General features: G+C 36.5%; 1 protein-coding gene across 1 annotated transcript in view; it reads right to left on the bottom strand.

Moving 5' to 3' along the window:
* LOC127728852 (flavin-containing monooxygenase 5-like) overlaps positions 1-3,841 on the bottom strand; it is a 31,377-nt gene extending 27,536 nt beyond the window's left edge. Inside the window, exon 1 of the mRNA XM_052236446.1 lies at positions 3,799-3,841. Within this exon, the coding sequence (XP_052092406.1) occupies positions 3,799-3,841 (43 nt within the window). The remainder of the gene's footprint in view (positions 1-3,798) is intronic.
* Between the last annotated feature and the right edge of the window lie 12,122 nt (positions 3,842-15,963).

The raw sequence follows: 15,963 nt of genomic DNA, 5'->3' as shown, positions 1-15,963 counted from the left end.
GTATTTTTCATTTTATCATTTTATCATTCTCCTGTCAAGTCAATTGTTGTTTTCGAACTGGGCTGTTATTTTAAGGGTTTATGGTGAGGGTTACGGGTTTAATAAATAAAATAAATTAGATAAATAAAATCGTATAATATAAGCAAAATGAGGTCTTTAAATTTGATGTATGCCTTTTTGTGCTTCTTCGCTACATTTGTTTGTTTTTATAGTGATTAAGATGATAACACAATGTTGACTGCTGTACCCCTATTTTTGACATTTTTACCTATTGTGTCTGTTTGTTTTGTTCACGCATCGTTGTCAATATAATGGAATTTGATGCGACTGTCATACAAGTGAGAGGTTTAGCTAGCTATAAAACCAGGTCCAATCCACCATTTTCTACATAAGAAAATGCCTGTACCAAGTCAGGAATATGACAGTTGTTATCCATTCGTTTTATGTGTTTGTTTTTTTGATTTTGCCATTTGATTGGGGACTTTCCTTTTTGGATTTTCCTCGGATTTCAGTATTTTTGTGATTTTACTTTTTATGTTTTAAAAACCGGTGCTATGTTTTTGTGCGGCCGAACTGTCAATTCTATACTACAGGCCTAATGTTTTCTTGACCAACAGACATAGGGGGAAACCTAAGATAGATCTCACCACAGATCCAATATCAAGGTCTGATAATACTCATCTCCTTCCTAAGGCCTAAATTTAATTCGAAAATATTTCCAATGGCAATACTTGTATCCGGACTACATGCATATGAAAGGTAGACTAAAAGGTTTTATCGACAAAAAGGCCCAGATTGGTTAAACAACAGAAGATCTACATCATAGGATCCAAATCGGGGTTTGAGATTACCTACCCCTTACCATCACTTAATTAAAAAGTTTTCTTCGACAACGTTTTGATCCACACATGATGCAAATTTAAGACAGTGACCTCAGATCTCTTGGACCTAAAGATCCAGGTGGGAGGACTCACGGAGGGTCTACATTATAGGTTAAATATAGGGATCTCATATAACTGAACCCTTATCCACTCTAAATTTAACTCCATACGTCAATGCTTTTATTCGCACTTGTAAAAAAAATCAAACCTGTGGCCTACGGTTTTTTTTTAGTTAAAATGCCCAGTTTATGACTACACTTAGAAAGGTCTAAACCACATTTTTCGAAGTACTAAGGATTTTCTACATCAGGAATAGCCTACTTTAGCTGTATTGATAAACCATTTCGTATTTTTTTGGTTCTCAATGCTCTTCAACTTTATTCGGTATTTTTAAACTTGATGATTCAAGCATCACTGAAGTCTTTTGTAGACAAAATGCGCGTCTGTCGTACACAATTGTAATCCTGGTATCTATGATGAGTTTATTTATACAGCCTGAATTTAATTTGTAAAACAATTCCTGCGTCGAAAATTTTATCTGCACTAGGTGTATATGAAAATCAGAGAGCAAATATTTCCTGGACCAAAAGCCTCAAGTGGACATTTCACGGAAGGTCTATACCATGAGTCCAATATCGGTACTGACGTATGCAACTTAAATCTAACACATAAACAAATCCTATTGACCATGCTTTTAATTTGATCTGCATAAGCTTTAAATGCAAACGAGTGGCATAAAGTTTCCTGGATAAAAGGCCCAGGTGAGAAAACTAAAAAAAGGTCTTCAGGACAGGCCCAATATCGGGGTCTTACATTACTGGCTCCTATCACTCGTTGATAATTTAATAAGAAAAAAGAAAAATCTGTAGAGTTATTTTATACGCACTAGATGCACTGCAGTAACCTTTTATTTCCTGGACCAAAATGTCCAGACAACCATACATAGGTCCAATATCGGGGTTTGAAATAATTGATTCCATTCCACCGTTATATTTAATTCGTATAAAAATTACGAATTATTATTTCAAACCCCGATATTGGACCTATGTATGATTGTCTGGACATTTCGGTCCAGGAAATAAAAGGTTACTGCATTGCATCTAGTGCGTATAAAATAACTCTACAGATTTTTCTTTTTTCTTATTAAATTATCAACGAGTGATAGGAGCCAGTAATGTAAGACCCCGATATTGGGCCTGTCCTGAAGACCTTTTTTTAGCCTTCAAAGTGGGTTTATAAGTACATCAAGTTTATTTTTACATGTTTTATGGGCTATTTTATGTTTGAATGCCCGTATTTTCATAGCCAGACCAACCACAGGTCAAGAAATTTGTGAACTGTTTACAAACACTTTTTTCTTTCGAACTGTTTGACGCAATTAAAAAAAAATGAGACGAAAGACAAATGATTTTTATTTGATCTATAGATAGATACATGTAAACAATTGCCGAAAAGGTATCACTCCAAGGGATTGAAATTCTACTTGTGTCTAATTTTTTGGGAAATATGTGACATCTTTACCCACCCACCCCCCTTTTTGCAATATTTTATAGCAAATACATGCAAGTTGTTGCCATGGATACACCAAAGAGGTTATTTTTAACCATTTCAACTACTGGATATCAAATCTATGAAAGATACTGATTACATAAATGCACATATATGACACAAACAGTAGCTTAATTTGTAAGAAAGCAAGGAAAAGGGGATGGTAAAAATTAGAAGATTAAATTTAAATTTTTGTCCTAACTGTATATTGCTACCTACATCAAAACTGTGTAAAAACATATAATCCTGTGCATATAGTTGTTTTAAACTAAATATCATATAAATGAACTAGCTAATTAATTATCTTAACTTTTTCATTCATATAGAAAATAAAAATAGAATTCTAACCATAAACGATAAGACATAACACAATATCCAACAAGACTTACAAAAGAAACATTATAATTAAGGATGTTCGTTACTCTGTTTCAAAATAACAAGCTCCTTAAAAGACTGTTATAAATTGATATTATATAAATAAAGGAACTAAAATAGCAGCAAATAATGAAGGGTGGCAAAAATTCAAAAACAAGAGGAGTGAACATCCTTAAATACACGAATGTTGGATATATAAATACCAAGACACGTCTTATAGCAATGCGAATTCACACTCGGCAAAACAGTCATATTCGGGAATAGGTCATGTTCGGTACTTATCAGACCATACAACGTAGATGATAAACCACAATCTAATTGTTTTATAAAATGACCATAAACCCACTTATTCATGGTATGGCATCAATATTTCTGACCTGACACTACGTACTTTTAATAATAGTTGCTTAATTCTTTAGAATTTAATTTGCAATGTTTCGGGTTCTTTCGGAAATATTCCCAGGTAAACCCTCATCAGAGGCCGACCTTTCATATCTAACATTGTAGATAGATGTGTGTCTGTTTCATAACAGTTTTTTTGGTTTCTTTCTCCAATTTACTACACGTGCATATAGGTCTACGTTGTAGCTAGTATCGACAATACTATATGTATTCATAAAGCCGACAAAAATAATACGACTGTAATACAAAATAAACGTGATTATTTTACTGAAGTCGAATCCCAATTAAATGACGGTATTCACTATACTAAAATAATGAATATTGACATAGAAAACACCAGAAAAATAGTCAATAAAATGGTATACCGTATGAAATAAATGATGAAATAGACGAAATATCTTTCAAATTCTTACGAGAAGAAGGTAAAACTTTTAAAACTCCAAAAGCCTACTTTCTTCCTAAGATTCACAAACTTAGTACGGGAACATTAGAAATGTACCAGAATAAATGTATGAATAAAGAAAAAGTACATGTACCAGGTCGACCGATTATTAGCCATTGTTTGGTACCACTACTTAATATTGGAAAATACCTAGATTATTTTCTTCTTCCACTGGTGAAGACACAAGATACATATCTATCAGAAACTAGCGATTTTATCAGATACATAGAAAATACTTACACGGATCAGAATGATCTACTTGTTTCCTATGATATAACATCGTTATATACTAATCTTAGTTTCAATGAAATTAAAACGGCTATAGAAAATACGCTTACAGACCATGTAAATCAAGAGAAATGATGGCTTTATGATAAATTAAATGGAAGCAGTGAGCAAATTAAACAACTATTTGAAATAGCAAAAAAGAAACATAACCTGCTGAAATTCACTTTTGAAATAAATACTCGTATTATGAAATTCTATATAGAAGCTCGAGCCATGCTAAAAACTGTTTCTATTCTTTTATTAAAGGAGAAGGGACTAGAATTCTTAGGAATAGTAGCAACAAGGACGAATTTAATAAACGTCTTAAACTGTTTATAGATAAATCATCATGTTTCTACCCGGTAGGGTACCTACACAAACTATTTGCCACTGGACTTTAAGTAACCACAATCAATAATTAATCGCTGTATCATGTCAAACCTTAAAAGGTAGCATGAAAACTAACTACAAACTAATATGATTGTCAATGAACTATGGAAGTTATACTATTATACTAGCAAACAACCTTATGTCATCACTATGTCATAGTCCTAAACATACATGAAATATTTGCAACTGGACGTTAAGCAATCGACAATCAATAATTCATCACTATGTCAAACCTAAGAAGGTAACATGGAAACTAATTACGAACTAATATGATTGTCAATGATCTATGGAAGTTATACTATTATACTAGCAAACAACCTTATGTCATCACTATATATATCATCCTCCTAAACATACATGAAATATTTGCCACTGGACTTTAAGAAACCACAATCAATAATTGATCGCTGTATTATGTCAAACCTTAGAAGGTAGCATGGAAACTAACTACAAACTAATATGATTGTCAATGAACTATGGAAGTTATACTATTATACTAGCAAACAACCTTATGTCATCACTATATCATAGTCCAAAACATACATAAAATATTTGCCACTGGATGTTAAGCAACCAACAATCTATAATTCATCGCTATATCATGTCAAACCTTAGAAGGTTATTTGGAAACGAATTACAAACTAATATTAATGTCAATGAACTATGGAAGTTATACTATTATACTAGCAAACAACCTTATGTCATCACTATATGATAGTCCTAAACATACATGAAATATTTGCTACTGGACGTTAAGCAACTAATATCGATAATTCATTATTATGTCTAACCGTTGAAGGTAACATGGAAACTAATTACAAACTAATATGATTGTCAATGATCTATGGAAGTTATACTATTATACGTCTAGCAACAGATCGTTGGCGTTTCAATGGGCAGAGTTGGCCCACTGGAAATATCTGATATTGCTTTACTTGACCATATTTATAAACAAAAAAAAAGAGCAATATTTTACAAAAATAATATTAAATTCAAGACTTACAAAGGCCAAAGTCTACTTGTGAGATAATAAACTGAAACTATTTTGTAGAAAATAAAAACATCTTTTAGCGTTTTTGCCCATTTCACGACATGTATTTAGCTAATTAAGACGACTTAACTAAGTGACAAGTAGAGGCAGATATATGCCATATATACAGGTAAAAACGATGATTAACATATATTTATAACAAATAATGTGACTTAGACCTAGAAAAATCTAAGTGACAAGTAGACTTAATTAACTGACAAGTCGACCTATTTAGCTAATTAAGACGACTTAACTAAGTGAGAAGTAGGGGCAGATATATGCCACCATATGTATAAGAATGAGTTTTTGTGGAGCGAATCAGTCAATCCAATGGTTTACCCTTGTTTCATTTTCAATGTTGACATTATTTTCCTTAAAATAACTGAACAGGCCTAATTCAATCGTAACCCAACTCTAGCTACAGGGTTAAATTGAAGGTCACATGAATACAGATTCAATGAGGTCGAATTATTCACTTGCAAGTGGATAATTTATCAGCGATGTTTCTTTGCTTACTTTGACAAAATTGAACCAAACTGGCTGCTAAAAGCGAATTATTATTTCACTATTTCACTTTCATTAAAGATTGAACAAAAAAAGTCATATTTTAATTTTTTTTTATATATCGTAGCTAATGTCCCTTTTTAAACAAAACTTTTGAAAAATGTTAAAACATCAACTAAAACATGTGTCACTGTATTAAATCCTCGGTTGTTGTTATTGTTAAAGTATATTTTTGGCCACATTATCATTATAGTTGATCTAGTGATGCTGAGTCTAGAAGTCTGTATGTAAACAAAGATTGTTTCTGTTTCCTAATTGGTTATATTTACATCTATTTACATATGGATTTATGACATTTCAACTGACATTAGATGTCAACTTTATACCACCTTAATATATAATAAATAGGAAGAAGTAAAGGCCAGAAACTAAAATTTTTTCGAAGGTAAAAACAATGGATATTTTATTTGGGACGTGTTGGCCTGTGCGTGATCTTAATACTTAATGATAAGTTTTTTTCATGAACTTAAAATGATAGTTGGAATTCGGTTAATAATTTCTTTATATATATGTATACATAGATACATAGATATAGGGTCTAAAAATCTGCGAAACTTTCATATCGGCATCCGGCTCATCTGGATAGCTACACGCGTCTGATGAAGCTAGCTAGACTTACGAAATATTGTGTGAATCTACATAACATATATAACAAATATTTTATTACACTCGTTATCGTGTTGCAGTTACATTCATACAGACCCTCATTTGTCATGTAAAAAATGCCCAAAAATCAACTCTACAAGTTATAGTACATGTTGTTTTTTGTAGTTCTCGGTTGCGGTGATATTACTGTAAACCACAGATGTAGATCTCTTATTTTCAAACATTCGACGGGTACGAGTTATATAAAGGCGATGAGGGCAAAACTTCTAGATTTACAACAAAAACACAATTTTTTTTAAAGTGTTTAGGGAGGTATGTGAACCGGTAACACATATCTAACCCCACCACATTTGTGCTTGTACCAATTCAGACTGTCTGGACTATGTGTTGTTCGTTGTTGTTTATACATCTATTTTGTTTTCAGAGAAGTCCGGTTTCGATGGTTGATTAGGTTTGTTGTACTATGCAGTATTCATGTTGATCCCCGTTATCTTTTTAATGTGCTATTAACACGCCACCCTCAACAATAAACAAGCGCCTGTGTTATATTAACATTTGTCGAGCTCTAAATTTTCTGAAATGATAAAGAATACCAACTTACCATTATTCCACAATTTTTTTTAAAAATGATAAGGGTTACTAATCTGATAATGTTCATTGATCTTCACCAGTGAGTGATTGATTGATTGGTGTTTAACGCCGCTTTCAGCACAATTTCAATTCTATGGCGTTCAGTTTTTGTTGGTTGAGGAAACCGGAGTGCCCGGAGAGAACCACGGAGTTTCGGCAGAAATTGACAATCCAGGTCCAGTCATGTGATGTTGTCGTTTTTGTGTTGTGTTTGACGTTGCCATTAAAGCGGGAGGTTTGGCATGCCACAAAACCAGGTTCAACACACCATTTTTTTCTTAAAATGTCCTGTACCAAGTCAGAAAAATGGCCATTGTTATATTATAGTTCGTTTCTGTGTGTGTTACATTTTAATGTTGTGTTTTTGTTGTGTCGTTGTTCTCTTATATTTGATGCGTTTCCCTCAGTTTTAGTTTGTAACCCGAATTTGTTTTTATCTCTATCGATTTATGAGTTTCGAACAGCGGTATACTACTGTTGCCTTTACTAGTCATTTGAAACTGGGTTCGAATGCACCTACCGCGTGCGGGGCTCGAACTCACAGAATAAGTGTTTGACAGACTGGTGATACAGTAGTTGGGACTGCTCTTTTTTTTATCTTGAATAAAATTTATTGCACAAATTATTATCTACAAAATTCTACGATCTTTTATGGAAAACATATAGTCCTTATAATATCAGGCTAACTCATTTACACAACTACCATTCACCACATTCTACCAATATTCATTTGACACTGACACAGAACATAAAAAGAAAAGATTGGTTCTATTAAAAAAATCAAAAACAGTACGGCAATTAAGTCAATCAGTAACAGTGAAATCGAAGTGTTCGTATAGGGTTGAAATCCATTCCACCATGCAATTACGCGATACTGAATAAACTCATCATAGAACTGTGATGAAAATAGTTCACCTGTTTTATTTTATTAAGGTTCAACTTATTATTACTTTTATCAAGCTGAAACATTGTTATACGAACTCGTTAAGTTTGAAAATTGAACGGTTGTCTACTTTCGGTTTTCTTTTGTTTACATTGCTATGGGAATTTATAATATTTAGAATCAGGAACAGACAGGTTGTGGTAAGCAAACCCGGAAATTACCGATCGGTAGTTGTAATAATAAGGGCCGTCATTCAAACGGTTGAGCAATAAGGGTTAGGTATTCTACAACAACTCATAGGAATAAGATATTTGGTATCGTCCAAAGTAAATGGTATGGTCCAATACCTTAGTATAAAAGCTGATGCGCTGTCAGAATAAGGGTCGCTTAGGGATAGTCCAGACGTCTCAAAGAAGCAAAAAGGTAATTATATAATTATTTACACTTTATAAAAGATTAAATAGATTCTGAATAAGAATCTATCTGTGTACCTGAATAAGGTTGCAGGGATATTAAAAGTTGTACATACGCACCGGGTAGTGGGTGCATAGGCGACTGTGCGGTAATAGTGCACGGGTAAATACGTGCACTGGTTATGCAGTGCACAGGCGGATCAGGTCAGATAGTGCACAGGCGGAACAAGTCAGATAGTGCACAGGATAGCGGTGCACAGGATAGTAGTGCATAGGTAGAATACAGAAATGTTTTGGATAGTGCATAGGTTAGCACTGATTGCTACTGGACACATAAGGTCTGTGCAACACATTGCTGACAGAGGCCAACTTAACAAATTAACTTCCAATATGCAGGGGTAAACTCTGGTACGATAACCATAAGTCACTACACCGAGTACGTGACATAATTTTGGTGGCAGCGGTGGGATATTGGTAAGTGCACCAATAATTGAATAATTATTGATAATTTACAACAGCATACTAGTTATAAGTAGTATAAGTACGCTAGAGGAAGAGGTTAAGCAAAGTAGGAAGAAGTTGAGACAAACTCAAAACCCTTGCCTTTTGACACCACAACACTCTATCCCAAAAGAGCAACCTAGAAACCTGACGGATTCTGGTATTGTTCAGACGAGGCGCACGGATTTCGGCGATGTCACAGAGCGCACAGTCCAAACACAGCTTCAACGAGCTGATGATGCTCCAACATTGTTTGGACCTTACATAAGTGAGCAACGCCCGGGAGTCCGTCCTAAGCAAGTGCAATACAACACTAGCGCCGCACCCTGTACCAGTAGCGGAGGTTCAGTGGAGATTTCTCCTATCTTAAGATATAATCAAAGGAATGCAAGACAGGTTATCAATAACCAGGAAAAAGTACACACGCCAGGTAAGAATATAAGGAGAGAAATCAAACTGGCCAATTATGATGGGTCTGGCGAATGGGTTAATTTTAAGTCGCACTTTGTTGCATGTGCTATCATCAATATTTGGGATGAATATGAAAAGGGGCTTTATCTTGCCGCTGCCCTTCAAGGGCACGCACAGAGTGTATTCAGCGATTTACCAACTGACAAGTAAATGGATTATGAGACCTTAGTGAAATCATTAGAAGAGCGTTTTGCTCCTCCAAATCAGAACTAACTATACATAGTTCAGTTGAAGGAGAGACGCCAGCGCGCAAGTGAAACCTTGCCAGAACTAGGACAGACTATACGGCGACTAGTAAACAGAGCATACCCACTAGCACCCATTGAAGTCAAAGAAACATTATCAAAGGATTATTTCTTAGATGCATTGCACGATAGTGAGATGGGGATAAACATTAAACAATCCAGACCGCAAAACTTAAACCAAGCAATCTGTTTAGCTGTCGAACTTGAGGCGTTCTACAACGCAGAGAAAAGACAAGATTTTGTAAAACCTTAAATGCAGGCTACGCATGTAGATACTAGTACACAAGAGGTATCTTCTAAGGACGATAAATTTACAGAAATGATTGACTTGTTTTCTAAGCAATTAGAATCACTTCGAATTCAAAAAGAGTGGACAAAGGAACTCTGCCGATCCGGAATGGAAAAGAAATCAGCAATGTTAGAACTGCGGTAAATATGGACATTTTAAGCGAGAATGTAGGCTACGAAAGCAAGGCGGCAATGAAAACGGTCAATACAGGAACCATGAGAATGGCTCCGCAAGGCCAGTACATTCTCAAACAAGAAAACAGCGGAGAAAACAAATCAAATTGAATGTCCAAAATAACTCTACGAAAGAAGCAGGGGCATATATAGACGTAGTTGTAGGAAATATAAAGTCAAGTTTTCTAGTAGACACAGAAGCCACTGTCATTCTTATATCAAATAAACTATTCAATAGTTCGAGAAAGGAAGAGATGCCAAAGCTCAATCAAGTGGTTCAAACTATTATGTCAGCAAACGGAACTGAACTAAACGTTGCGGGAAAAGGAGAATTTCACATTTGGATTGAACAAAAGGAATACCTATTAGAGGCAGTAATAGCAGATCTTGCTATAGAGGGTATAATTGGTTTAGATTGTCTTAGTGAAAATGGATGTCTGATTAATTTACAAGAAGATCATATGGTTTGGCATTACCAGAAGATACCGTTGAACTTCACTGGACAGCTTGGTTGTTATAGAGTTCAATAGTTGAAGATACATGCATTCAGCCAGGTACAGAAGCTTTGGTCCGAGGTCACATTAACGAATATCCGTCAACAAAGAATGAAGAAGGCTTAGGAGTCATTGAACCCTGTGACAAATTCATAGCAAGGGACAACGCTTTAATGGCAAGAACTTTAGTGAAAGCATCAGAAATCGTACCACTGCGCTTTATGAATGTTTCGAATGTAGTGAAGACAATTAGAGCTGGGACAATTGTAGGAAATATAAGCCCTGTCAAGGACGTGATAAGCGACAACAAAAATATTACTGTTAAACAAAATGATCCGGTCCTAAGTATTGAGTTACAAAAATTGCTGAGTAATTGCAGCGGAAATCTTAGCCAGGAACAAAAACGAGGAGTCGAAAATCTCCTAAATGAATACAAAGATCTTTTTGCAGCATCCGACAGGGACTTAGGTAGAACTAACTTGGTGCGCCACACCATAAATACAGGAAATATTGCACCAGTAAAACAACCGCCTCGCCGCACACCTATTTATATGCGAGAGGAAGTCGATAGGCATATCGATGATATGCTGGAACGCGGATGATTGAGCCAGCCGACGGTCCCTGGTCGTCTGGGATAGTACTGGTAAAGAAAAAGGATGGTACTACGCGCTTTTGCGTTGATTATCACAAGGTTAACGATTTAATAGTAAAAGACGCATATCCATTACCCCGCATCGACTACTCATTGGAGCAATTGTCCGGAAATAAATGGTTCTCTACTTTGGATCTGTGTTCGGGATACTGGCAGGTGGAAATGGAAGAGAAAGATCGCTCAAAAACTGCATTTGCCACCCGACGGGGACTGTTTCAATTTTGACAGATGCCATTCGGTCTGGCCTGCGCACCAGCAACCTTCGAAAGATTGATGGAAAGGGTATTGGCGGGACTACAGTGGAGTATATGTCTAGTCTATCTGGACGATATAATTGTAGTTGGAAAGTCTTTTGAGGAGATGCTCAAGAATCTTCGATCGGTTTTTGATCGGCTGAAGGGGGCTGGCCTAAAGCTTAAGCCCAAAAAGTGCACACTATTTGCAAAGAAAGTTATCTTTTTGGCATGTCGTCACCGCAGAAGGGGTAGTCACGGATCCAGAAAAGATAAAGAGCATCAAAGATTGTCCCATTCCAGTTGATGTGAGCGAATTACGTTCATTCTTGGGTCTTTATGGTTATTACCGGAGGTACATAAAAAAATTTTCAAAAATCGCTAAATGTCTCCATCAACTAACCGAAAAAGGACGGAAGTTCTTATGGACAGAAGAATGTCAGGAAGCTTTCGAAGCCTTGAAAGGAAAGCTAACTAAAGCACCCATTCTCGCTCATCCAGACCTATCTAGACCCTTTATCCTAGATACTGACGCGAGTAATAACGCTATCGGAGCTGTGTTATCACAGGAAATTGATGGTAAAGAGAGAGTCATTGCTTTAGGAAGCAGAACCCTATCAAAAACAGAACGGAAATATTGTGTCATCAGAAAAGAACTTTTATCAGTGGTACACTTTGTCAAAAGTTTTCGTCATTTTCTGTATGGCCGAACATTCATCGTTCGAACCGACCACAGCTCATTGCAATGGTTGTTAAACTTCAAAAACGCAGAGGGACAATTAGCAAGATGGCTTGAGGTGTTGAGTACGTATGACATGAAAATAAAACACAGACCAGGAAGTCAGCACCGAAACGCAGATGCGTTAAGTAGGATACCTTGTAGACAGTGTTGATATAGCTCGGATTGGAAGGCACAACAACTTGTACATACAGTGTCATCAAAGCCCGATGAATGTGAAGGAGACACGAAGGACGACACAGAAATATCACTCAAACATCTTCAAGACAATGACAAAAATTTGCAAATTGTAAGACAGTGGGTACAAGATGGACACAAGCCTTACCTCAAAAACCTAGGCGAGTACAATTTTGTTCTTAAAAGCTTATGGTCGCAGTTTGATGACCTGAAGATTCAGGACGGAGTACTTTGCAAATTGCACAAAGACAGCAACAAATGTAGAGTGATAGTACCCCTCACAGAAAGACGTCGAATACTTAAGCAGTGTCATGATAACAAGACGTCAGGCCACCTTGGCATCAAGAAAACACTATCTAGAATCAAACATAGGTTCTATTGGCCTGGTTTACGTAGGACGTAGTAGAATATATAGCCGGATGTGAAGTCTGCGCTAAAAGAAAAGGTCTAAATAAACGACAAAGGGCTCCTATGCAGCTGCAGAAACCGGGTTACCCAATGGAAAGGATTACAATGGTTATATTGGGAGAAGTACCCGAAACCGAGAGAGGACAAAAGTATATCTTAGTCATAAGCGATTTTTACAGCAAATGGGCTGAAAGCTTTCCAATGCCTAACATGATTGCGTCAACTGTAGCCAATATATTAGTAACAGAGGTTATTACGCGTTTCGGTGTGCCTACTGTAGTTCACTCTGACCAAGGCGCGCAGTTTGAGAGCGAATTATTTCAAGAAATGTGTCAGTTATTACAGATAGACAAGACTAGAACCACGCCCTATCATCCGCAGTGTGACGGAATGGTAGAGAGATTTAATGGCACATTGGCAAAAATGTTGACTGCTTATGTTGATGAACACCATTCCAATTGGGATTGCTTACTGCCCTACGTTATGATGGCATATAGATCAGCTCAACATGAGACCACAGGATGTATGCCTAATCGCATGATGTTAGGTCGCGAACTTGCTACACCTGTGGACCTTATGTACGAGGTACCTGATTATTTAAAGAAAATTCCACAAAACAAATGAGCGTGGGAACTTCAAGAACGAATGGAAGAAGTTCACCACTTTGTTAGAAAACATGTAGGACAGGAAATGTGGCGTTAGAAAAAGTATTATGACAAACAGTTAAACTGGAGCAAGTTTAGGAAAGACGACCAAGTATATGTATTCTTTCCAATTCGAAAAGCTGGTCATTCTCCCAAATTCACATCCTACTGGCGTGATCCTTTTCGAGTACTCAAAGCATACTCGGATGTTATCTATCTCATTAACTGTGGTAGGCGTGGTCGACCACAGGTTATACATGTAGATAGAATGAGGTTGTGCAAGGGCCAACTTCTGAGAGGAGAAACAGAGATGAACGAAAACGAAAATCAAGATGATACTTTTGAGCCGGAAAGTGTGGTGCCCGAAATTTCTAATGATGAGCCTGATAGTGCGGGCAACATTGTTGATCAAAGTGATTCAAAGGATGAATCAGACTACACAGGGCGTCCACACAGGGTTACCAAGCAGCCGGCATGGCTACATGATTTTGTTAGATAATGTGGATCGCATTGTCGTATATATATATATTCTTTATCATGTACTAAAATATATAAATAAATATAGATATGTATATAAAGCTAATTTCTACAGAATATGCCGACAAACGTTATTGAGTTATTTTTATTTTCTTTTGCAGAAATGGTGAAGACAAACATTTCAGTAAGAAATAGACAGGACTGGTGCTGCCATTTTTGTAATACAGATTGTAAAACTGAGGCTGCATGGGATGTTCACACGCTCAAATCTGCAAAAGAAAAGAGAGAAAAGGAAAAGTTTCGGTGCACAGAGTCTGGGTGTGATTATGCTTCGGCAAGAAAACAGGATTAAACAGACATAGGAAAAGAGTTCATGGTCTAGAGAAAGCTCAGAGGAGTCAGACTGGGAAACACAGAATCCTGGTGATTTGTTGGATATTATTGAAACGTCTGATGATCCGCGAACTGTGCGCAAACGAAGCAAACCAAACCCAGTAGTAGCTCCTAAAAGGAAGCAGGAACTAATTGACGTGTTACAAAAATCAATATCTCCAAAGAAGATTCCCAGAGTGTCGTGCACTGTATCCACAGCGCCAGCTTCAGTCGTTAGTGACAGTAGTGGTTCAGAATCTGACGATTCCACTATTTTCAGTACAGTCTGGACGGCTACCCCAGTTGTATCAGAGAGCTCCGGTATTGTACCAAGCTCAATCTCGCCAAATATTGTAGTTTCAACACCTATAGTGAGTGCACCAATGCCAATACTACCTTTGTCTAAGGACAATTGCACTCAAAACTGAAAGATTGAGCCATCATCCTCGCCTCCGACGTAAACGCCATTTCATTGACAATCAGGGCATTCTTGTCTCTAAAACAGAGGAAGAAGAATGGGATGATTTTTAGAACACTATCTTTTTGACACACATACCAACCAGAGAGGTTTAAGGTAGTTATCAGACAGTGCCGTTAATTAAGTGCATGTCATAAGCAGGGAGCTGGACGTTTTATGAGTTATGAGGACACTTAATTATAGAAGTTGTTTTGGAGTCTAGATTAACAGACAGTTTTATATGTAATTAAAAGTGAGGGAATCACTACTATAAATTTTATTTTGTTGTATATTTTAATATGTATGTCCGTCGGATGGGGACGTTAAATCCGAGGTCCCGTGTTCAGGGAGTACCACGCTTTGTGCACGTTAAAGATCCCTCTCAACAAGCTCTTTGAGTGGTCCATAAGTGGACGGTTGTTAGGCAAAATGATTTCATACCGGTTTTGGCTTTGTGATGTTTTCGGTGGTTTTCAAATATACTAATTGGCTTGTTGGTTTTCATGGTTAAAAAATTGTCCAAAAATCTGTCAGCATGCATATTTGAAATCAAGACGTAAAACGACTTAAGGGTACTTAGAATAAAGTTGATATATTTAAGTTGATGCACATATAAAACATTTCCTCCAATGTTAAGACAATAGTATATATAATTGAGTGGGAATCTTGTCATGTCGGGTAGATCATACATCTACGAGTTGTTCTAGTGGTTAGCTACTGAAGAAGTAACAGTTGTTTCATGATATTTATATTTGTGGTTTTTGAATGACATGGCTCGAGGCATTACCCGGATAGAGTTTGGGACTGAAAAATGTCCACTTGATGTAGATGTGCTCATTGAATTGATTTCGATAAATGCGGGGACGCATTTCCTGGAGGCGTGGGTAATGTGATGAAAATAGTTCACCTGTTTTATTTTACTAGGGTTCAACTTATTACTTTTATCAAGCTGAAACATTGTTATACGAACTCGTTAAGTTTGAAAATTGAACAGTTGTCTACTTTCGGTTTTCTTTTGTTTACATTGCTATGGGAATTTATAATATTTAGAATCAGGAACGGACAGGTTGAGGTTAGCAAACCCGGAAATATTCCGATCGGTAGTTGTAATAATAAGGGCTGTCATTCAAACGGTTGAACTATAAGGGTTAGGTATTCTACAAACACTCATAGGAATAAGATATTTGGTATCGTCCAAAG

Source organism: Mytilus californianus, unplaced genomic scaffold (assembly GCF_021869535.1).
Source record: "Mytilus californianus isolate M0D057914Y unplaced genomic scaffold, xbMytCali1.0.p SCAF_2, whole genome shotgun sequence".
Lineage (NCBI taxonomy): Eukaryota > Metazoa > Mollusca > Bivalvia > Mytilida > Mytilidae > Mytilus > Mytilus californianus.
This window is presented reverse-complemented; position numbering and strand designations above follow the sequence as displayed.